Consider the following 9389-nt stretch of genomic DNA (forward strand, 5'->3'; position numbering starts at 1 on the left):
AATTATATCATTCACAGCGCCCATAAAATATTAGAAATTGCGAGACCTGTGTCAAAATGGTCAGTTTTATAGGAGCAAAATAACATACAGCTAGTTTTTTTCTTAATGAACCTGAAGGAAAACATTCCACGACTCATATACTGATTCCAATTAAAAATATGCCCCCCCACCCCACCTCAAATCCTGAAACTGTAAAACATGGCTTGTTAACGACGTCAGTATTTGGCAGTACCTCTAACTTTGCGCAAACGACGAGCATTAGATCAAAAAATGGGGCGCGTCTTACTGATGAACACGCGGAAGGAGGCATACGAATGGCGACAACAGTAATTTAACGTGATACTGGCGGGTTAAGGAAACAAACGCAGTGTCAAATATACCTCAACAGCGTTGATCACTCAGCCACATCCAGTTCCGAGGTTAAGATTGAGAAGGAGCCTTCCCACCTCTCCCCACCAAGTGCCTAATTAGCGTATAGCTGAGCAGCTTTGGAGTCGGTAAGAAAGAGGAATGTGGCCCCGGTATTGAAAAGGTTGATAAGCCCTACTACGGACACAGACTAGTTCATATGCGAGAAAACATATGCATAAACTTCGACAGGCATGCCACCTTGTCGAGTGCAATGAACCTGGTTGGCTATACTATATAGCCGACGTATCATGTCTGCTGACATTTTGTTTGAAATATTTAACAATTTATAACTCTTTGCGTCCTGTAACATGAAATTAATAACTATATCAACAAAGCGAGTCCTTAGAATGTAAGATTTGAGGTTTTCACGGCAGTGAGTCTGAAGATGGCTGTAACACATCGCTCTGATAATGGAGACAGTAAAGCTTCCTTCCACTTCCTTTCCAAAAAAAAAATTATTCACGAAATATCCTATCATTCAGCGTAATATAAAGTGTGTAAAGGAAAACACCATTAACCATTTAAAGTCCAGCGGTAACTATGTGCACCACGCTTTAAAAGACCTATAACTCTGCATTTTGTCCACAGAGTGTATTTACGGGTTACTACGATTCTTAGAGTAAACATAGATTGTTTATGAAAATTGAATTATGTAACTGATATTTATAATGGATACGTTTCGTGTTTTCTTTGTCGTAAGAATTGAATGTTGTTATTTAGACGAGATCTTCTGCTTTAAAATGCTAAATAAACTAGGAAGAAATTAAATATAGAAAAAATAAAACACTTCAGGCAGAGGTCGTACATGTTCCTTGTCATTTCCTGGTATATGTTGTAATAAGTAATTAAAAAGTTATTGTGATAAAGCATCTCCTTGTGATGGCCATTAAATAATTCTAGCCTTTCCTGAAACTCTTCTACTTTCTTGCTGGCATAATTTAGAGTAAAATTGAAACAAAGTATGGCAGATGCATCATCTTCTCTGACTGCACACAATACATAGCACTACGCGATGTAGAACTGGATCTTTGCAACCGAATAGAAACAAATAGTAACGAACTCGGTGGCAGGTTCGCGTGGCTTTGGCTTCCAGGTCACTTGCAGACTGCAACGGGACCTCACGACACGTAAGTACAGAGCGGGAAGAGTCAAATTAACAGTGCAGATACACGACAGATGAGATAACTACTGATACGTAGTAAAGTAGTCTGAAAAAAAACAACATAAATGGTAATCATCGGGAAATTTTGTGTGCATGGTACAGAGACTTTCTTGAGCGACTGATAGTGTCTCATCTGGTCGAAAACCGTCCTGTTATGGTGTCATGTTCATCTTAACTCAACTGAATCAAAACCAAAACTTCACACATAGTTTCTCTAAAACTCATTTTAATATTATACTTCCATCTACGCCAGGTTTTCCAAGTGGTTTCTTTCTTTGATGCTTTCCATATGTGCTATACACATTACTTGATTCGGAATGTGTGCTACATAAGTTGCCCATCTCACATTCATAGTTGTTGAAGAGTGCAAATTGTGTTTTGTCTCTTGTGACTTCTTCTGCGCAAGGTCAAAACATTTTTCTACGCTCTCGGCACAAGGACAATTTTGTTGTTTCAGTGACGGAAGTGACTGGGAAGTAATGTGGCAACAGACATATTTTCAAGAACATTCAAATGGTCTGAACAAATTAATATACAGGCATTCAAACCGACGCCGAATTGTTTCATTTCAGCCATTGTTTACCCCAAAGAAAACACGTCTCTCTATTAGAAATATCTGTTGGTTAAAGTTATTAAGCAAATAATCACTGTGAACAAAATACAGATTTAGTGATGTTTCAGTAGGTAGTGCAAGTTACCACCTTGTTTTAAAGTGTTAAGCAACTAAACCCTTACGCAACGTAGCATTCATAAGCTGTAACGTGTAGTGACTTGCATTATGCGATCGATATCTGATTCGAGTTTCGTCCAGTGAACTACCGCTATTCGTTGTAGCTCCCAGTCTCTGCACACATACCGAACATTCAACAATCGAACTTTCACACTCGAACTCGAACATTCACACTCGAACTCGAACATTCAAAATGGAATCCCTCTAAACAGACATGGCTTACATTTAAAGATATAATAGGCAAAATGATTCTGTGCGTCTATTAGACGTACTGATTAGCTTTGATAACAGATTTAAGGGGTGGGGGGAACTGGGCAGTAAAGTGTATCTAATTTTGATTATTTTTGACAACAGTGGATTTGTATCTGCAAATAAAATATAATAGTGCAAGGAGTTATGTGGAGAATTTGCGTGCGCAGGAATAGTGCATAGGCCTACTTTCAGGCATATAAAAATAAATATTAAGATAAATAAATAAATAAATAAGTATATATATATACATACAGAGAACATAGATTTCGCGTTGTCGACATGTTATTTTTTTTACATTTTACAAACATATCCTTCAGTAAAATTTCACATTCTTTGAAAATCTTATCACCGGCACAAAACTATCGAGTCTTAGGCCTACGTTCAATAGATCTAATGTTGCTTTCACCTCAGGCTTTCGCACAGCCACCATGTTTGTGCTATCAATGTTTAGAAAAAACGACGATGGAGTGACATCCAATGCCATGACATTTAATGAAAATTTTCAACACCCAAATGGAATGTACCCTTTCAATTTCAACGATAAAATTCTCATTTCGTTTCATATCAGTAATGCTAATGGTCTCTACTGAACCTGTTGGTCAAACAGAATGAAGACAGTGGTGCTCCTGGCGGTGACTTGTCAACTTGCCCTCATGGCACCCCGGAATATTCCTCATGTGCCCGATGTCGTATTCCCTCCGGTCCCGGAAGACGGTAAGCAATGAACTTCTCAAGCATGATTTGAAATAAAGCTATAGTATAGCATATGCATTAGCACAAGGCTATTAAAACATAAGGCGAATGGAGGTAAAGCTCCGCGTATTCTTAATCTTGACACTGGATGAGATTATTGAAGCCAGAAGCTAATTCACTACTAACATTTGTCTTGTCCGCAGCACGCCTGAGTTCAGACCAACTGAGGGTTCTGTCGGAGACGAATCAGGACCCCGAGGTGCAACCCGGACTGTTCCAGGGCGATATGGCACTCACAAACGACATGTACGACTTGTGGAGAGTTGGCCTTCGGTGGGATGTGGCGCCGGAGAGAAAATGGCGGAACAACACCGTGCATTACGTCATCAGTCCACTATACGGTGAGTTAAAGTCATTTTTGTCTGTCCAGTGGTTGCTGGGCTCTTCCCCCTTGGTGAGGAGGCTTCATCTAGTGCCGAGGTAAAGGATTAAAAAATGCGTGGAGCTATATTTCCACTCCCGCATTCGTCTCCATGGCACGAGGATAACTTAATTGGTTAAAGAATCGGCTGGTTGACCGAGGTTCATGGAGTTTTTATAGCCCGTCCCAACGGCAGGCCTCTTGGATTTTGAAACGGATCACGCCTGTCTCCTTCCCAATTCTTTCAAGTTCATCGCACATAATTATACTCTTACGCCACGCTACATAATCACTGTACATGATACATCGTCGTTAAACAACCCGCCAGCCAACCAAATTTTCGAAATATGTTCTTTGGGATTCTAATATTTCATTAGCCTTGATGACTATTTATTGCAGACGTTGAAACCCTCTGCTACAAAATTAATCAATCACGTACAGTCCGAAAGTATTTTTCTTTCTATTTTCTTAATTTGTCACCGTGTCAAGAAATGTTTCTAACAGATTATCTTAAATAGATCTACAACGTTCACGTTCTTAGTATGATAAACTATTTTAAAAAAAGAAGTTTGATTTTGTGTTTCACACAGAGTAAGATTATATTAGATCGATAAGAACAACAATAAAATTTTCTCTATAAGGTTTAGTGTTGACTCCAATTCTAAATTTAATCTAAATCCGTTCAGTAGGACTGCAGCTACAACGAACAGATAAGACTGACACAAAACAGCCTCACGTTATCTTGCTTCATTTTGCTTCAATTAAATGAACGCGGGTCTTTCTCTCAGAAAGCGTTTCATTTGGAGAAAAGTAGATAAATGTACGAAAGTTATAAAAGAAAGAGAGAAAGAAAGAAAGGAGGCAGAGGAATGAATAAAATAAATAAATCGTCCTCTCTTGGCTTTAAACTGTTCTTTTATAAGAGGTCCGGAGATAGGGATTAGCTCTATCTAGTCGGCCCAACTGTGTAGGAACCTGAAGACGGAGATAGAGTCCCATCTCCGAAACGTCGTTTTACGTTTTATATTTTACTAGACGATGGATAATATCAAAGGAAATTTTTATTCGAATGACCTATTTACAAATTAGCTGAAAGAGTAACATCAAGAAACATCTGGACCATTACAACGAAATTGGACAGGACATATTGATCACTACTGACTGTCAGACATAACTGCACAATTTTACTTCAATTTTTTTGTTTCACAGATACGTCAGATTACGTCACGATCTATAAAGCCATCTTGACGCTCAACTTCCTGACTTGCATAAAGTTCGTACCGTGGGATGGCAAAGCTAAGGACTTCTTGCTCATCTGGCCAATTAAATACCCTCAAGGGTAAGGTTAACGCACGCTGCCTTCAATTACAACTTCCGACAAAACGAAGAAAAAATAATTAATTCGACTCTTCGAAATTCTTTCATATCTACAGAAAAACTAACATAAATTATAAAGAATTGTAAAAAAACAATTATACTGAAACGAGGACCTGTGATCTGTATTTGTCAAAAAGCTTTTTTGTGTTTCCCATACACAAAAGTGTTCGAACACACCCTTCATATTTCGCGTTGCCGCCATGTTTGCCAAAATCGATATAGGATTTAAGGTTTTTATGGTTGTAAGCCAACTTCATGGTTTATTCAACGACGCCGTTAGTAGCTCAAATTATATAGCACGGAATGATAAGATGATTAGTGTAAAGGAGCGTACATAGTCTAATTTAAAGTATTATCCCGAAATTTTTCTGGAAAGACTGAGGAACGCCACAAAATTCTCAGTCAGAGTCTGTCTTTGGGTCAGTATTCGAATTAAATACCTCCTGAATACGCAATAGGAATGCTAACCACTCGGTTGCGACCTTTGGTGCGATTAACATGGCCCAGGATAGGGTCTGGCAGCGAGATGTTAAGAACAAGGTTATTGCTTGATTATATGAGCAACTACTAGCTTCTCCAGAGATACTATGCATCATGGGGTTAGTTTCTAGACCTTTCCAGTGCCGCGTTACGCTAGATGCTGCATGAACTCAATGTTATTCGTGCAGGTGCTGGTCGTATGTGGGCCGATTTGGAGGCCCTCAGATCCTGTCGCTGCAACCACCGAACGCGATGAGCGCCAACTGTCTCGGCGGGGAGGGCCGTTCCATCCACGAACTGCTTCATGCACTGGGCATCTTCCACGAGCAGTCCAGGGCAGACAGGGACCAGTTCGTGGACATACACCCTGAGAATATCATATCAGGTAAGTTCTGCTGGTAGCACAACCCGAAGGTTCAACATTACAGCCCATTGGTGAATAATTTTCCATCCACCCCACAACCTACGATTCATTTGAATGTTTTTCTTCCATTTTGTTTTCGGTGTTCAGAGCGGGTGGTATCTGAAGGAAGTATCTTAAACTACATTTCAATGACTCATCTGAAAAATTTTTGTTACTCACTTTTGCAACAGTGCGGTAATAAATATGTGTACCAATTCCATGGAGCAGAGCCCTTTTTGAGAAGTTGACAGTCAAGAAATCGAAAGGAGATCCAAATGAAATTGTACAAAGTTATGGTTGTGTCAGCATTATTTTCGGGCAAACAAACGTAAACAATGACGTACAGAGGGCCCAGATGAAATTTCTGTAATCTGAGACGGGTTCTCTTCCTTGGATAAAAAAAGGTAAGTGCGAATATATGGAAATTTATAACTGAAATTACAAAACACTTTAAAAATCAATACTTCTTAAATACACTACGAATGGATCCACACTACTTACCGACAACCATAAGAATGCCCCCTAGAGGAATAACTCAATTGGTAGACCAAGAAACAGATGATAAGAGATGATACCGGAACAGGTAGGCCTATAAATATCATTCTTGGTCTTTGCTGTTTATGATAATTAAGATGATAAAATCAAGGATGATAAGATGGGAGGGTCATGTAGCATGAGAAATGCGTGAAAATAAAAGACAAATTGAAGGAAGGAAGGAAACCATTTACGAGATCTATAAGTAGGATGAAGGATAATATTCAAATGAATCTTAAGGAAAGGTTGTGGGCAGGATTTAACTGGTTCAGGATACGGGACAGTGACGAGATCTTGTGAACACGGCCATGAGCATTCGGGTGCCATAGACTGGGGGAATTATCACCTGAGCGACTTGGTTTCTCGAGGACAATGGCTGATTTTATCATTTCTGTTTTCAGAGTTCCGAGTAAACTTCAACAAAGAGAGTCTGGAAAACACTACATACAGCTTTGAGTACGACTATGAGAGCATAATGCACTACGGGCAATTCTACTTCAGGTCAGACACTTAAATGTCTCACAAACTTCCTACTTACTTCTTCCATATACGCCACATGGGGACGATCATGTCTGTCTCCCCGCATGTTTCAACCCTAAAACCGCCGGTTGATGGCATTTGTTATGCGTTACACCGCTGGAGGCCATCTCAAACTCAAAATATTTAATTTAATACAAAATGGCCATCACACGAACTTGTGAATTGACAGCGACACAGCGCCACGTAATATGGTGTCCTGCCATGTTTGAAAGTAGTTTGTCTAAGGTACTGAACGTTCTGTTTCATGAATAATTTGCAAGAAAAAATTTATATTACGTTAATATACTAAAAAAATAGTTTTATTTCACGTATTGAATAGTATGGAAAAGTAAAGTCTATTCCATCCTCTTGACATAAACCACACCAAGATCTGTATTTTTGAAATATAATTTCGATGCAGTGATTAACGAAACACAAGAAAGAATTTCATTGCAATGTTCGATGTAATGTCTGATTTGAAAATTAACATCAAGGTCAATGAGACACGGAAAACAGAAAATATAGCACTGTAGCCATACGCGTACTCGATGAATCCCTATTCTGTTCCAGCAAGGGCAAAGGTCAACCCACTATCACCGCGAAGAAGAATGGCGTGAAGCTGGGACAAAGAACGGCAATGAGTCACACGGACTGTCTCAAGATTAATGACCTATACGGATGTCTGGACAAGTCCATGTACCATAGGAGGAAATACTACACACTGTGCAAATTCATGGGGCTCTGACTGTCTCGGGGTATTAAAGATGATCAGGTTCACAAGACTATTTCCTTGTTTCATCAGCTCTTCCACGACACCAGTCTGAACGACCAGCGTTCGATTCCCAACAGCAATAATTTTCTTTGACAGCGACACTGGGGTCCACCCAGTTACCTATCCAGTGACTGCCGACGGTAAAACAGCCGGGGCGTGAAGCCAACCACCCACCTCCATCTAGCACCTAGGTTAAAAATTATTGGGTTTGTAATTCAATTCCTCAGCCGTCTTCATGTTGCTGTACTCAATTAGAGGAATAAAATATTTATTTATTTTTTTTGTAGCTTAAATGCGTCATGTTTGTGTTTGATTTAATATATATATATATATATATATATTTATTTTTTCACAGTCCATACACAAACGTTGAAGTTTATTTGATGTTGTTAGAATTATATAATATTAAAACATTATGTTGTATAAAATATTATATTTAGCGCTTTTTATTTTAAAAACGACATGTTTCGACCAGTTACAGATCATCTTCACCAGCTATCAGACGCACGTTACTCAGCACAACACCCTTGATAAAATAAAAACGTCTGACTACAAACAAACAACTCACCATGAAAATGGAAAACTACAGAACAAACCGTAGATCATCATAATACATTGCATTAAATATCTAATAATTTTAAAATATTGTAAAATTGATAAAAAACCTGAAGACGACGGTATTATCCGTCGAAACATGTCGTTTTAAAATAAAAATCGCTAAATAATAAAATGTAAAATCGTATTTACGATTAAAAGCGCCAAATATAATATTTTATACAACATAATGTTTTAATATTATATAATTCTAACAACATCAAATAAACTTCAACGTTTGTGTATGGACTGTGAAAAAATAAATATATATATTAAAATATTTATTATTATTATTATACGTGTACATACAAGTTTTGCTGGAAAACTTCACCAAAAGAAACGACTTATGGGACCTGGAAGTAGATGGTGGCCTGGATTTATCTGACTCAGGACAGGCGGGCTCTTGTGAAAATGCTAACGAACATTTGAATTCCATAAACAACAGGGTATTTCTTGATTGGCTGAGCAACTATCAGATTCTCAAGAAATATGCTATTTCAAGTACAATGCTTACAAAATCTCAAAATCACATGAAAGGTTGACCATGAATTCCAAGTGCGTATGAATTTGTAAAGATTGGATCGTGGTCTATTTCAACGTGGTGCCTCCGGAGAAATTAAGATAAACCGCGGAACATATCTGTCACGATAACCAGTAACCTGGCAGAAATCTTAACCCATTACCTTCGGAATACATGTACAGCAACTTGTTCAACATTACATTTCGGTGCCTTTGTAACGTCATCAAGGCTTGGTCACGTTGGACTTCCTTAAATTGAAAACACAAACAGTGTCTGAATGTGGACCGCGAACCCAATAATCTTCAGCTACAAATAACATCCAACACGTTCTCACAGAGACGCGTCTCCCCGCCCTACTTTTTCGCTTGTTTAAGGGCACATAAGGTCAAACCGGTTCAGACAATGGAATGTGAAAGCATGCCACCTACAAGAGCCAGTTACTGGTCCATAACCTGCCTGACCCATTTAAATTCAGTCCACACCCTTATACCCAATTTGTTTCAGACTGTCTCGCCTCATTC

The 9389-nt window shown here is 38.7% G+C and overlaps 1 protein-coding gene across 2 annotated transcripts; it reads left to right on the plus strand.

Moving 5' to 3' along the window:
* The first annotated feature begins 474 nt into the window (after positions 1–474).
* On the plus strand, positions 475–8027 carry LOC110827564 (hatching enzyme 1.2). 2 transcript variants are annotated; one of them, XM_087357324.1, is made up of 7 exons: positions 475–497; positions 3163–3269; positions 3452–3649; positions 4879–5008; positions 5715–5911; positions 6865–6964; positions 7553–8027. In XM_087357324.1, the coding sequence occupies exons 2-7, from the start codon at positions 3164–3166 to the stop codon at positions 7725–7727; spliced, it is 906 nt and encodes a 301-aa protein (XP_087213450.1). In that variant the 5' UTR covers positions 475–497; position 3163; the 3' UTR covers positions 7728–8027. The 2 variants fall into 2 exon arrangements, with proteins under 2 accessions (XP_087213450.1, XP_021915008.2); XM_022059316.2 differs by lacking the exon at positions 475–497 and adding an exon at positions 1471–1538.
* The last annotated feature ends 1362 nt before the right edge of the window (positions 8028–9389 follow it).

This window comes from Zootermopsis nevadensis, unplaced genomic scaffold (genome assembly GCF_977971745.1).
Source record: "Zootermopsis nevadensis isolate Lab colony 2312 unplaced genomic scaffold, Znev_1.0 Znev_ptg000028l, whole genome shotgun sequence".
Classification (NCBI taxonomy): Eukaryota; Metazoa; Arthropoda; class Insecta; order Blattodea; family Termopsidae; genus Zootermopsis; species Zootermopsis nevadensis.

Bases quoted from the DNA above. Each gene is read 5' to 3' on its own strand.
- LOC110827564 (XM_087357324.1), top strand. From the start codon at position 3,164: ATGAAGACAGTGGTGCTCCTGGCGGTGACTTGTCAACTTGCCCTCATG. The intron at 3,650-4,878 runs GTGAGTTAAAGT...TTTGTTTCACAG, and splicing joins CGTCATCAGTCCACTATACG to ATACGTCAGATTACGTCACG. The intron at 6,965-7,552 runs GTCAGACACTTA...ATTCTGTTCCAG, and splicing joins TACGGGCAATTCTACTTCAG to CAAGGGCAAAGGTCAACCCA.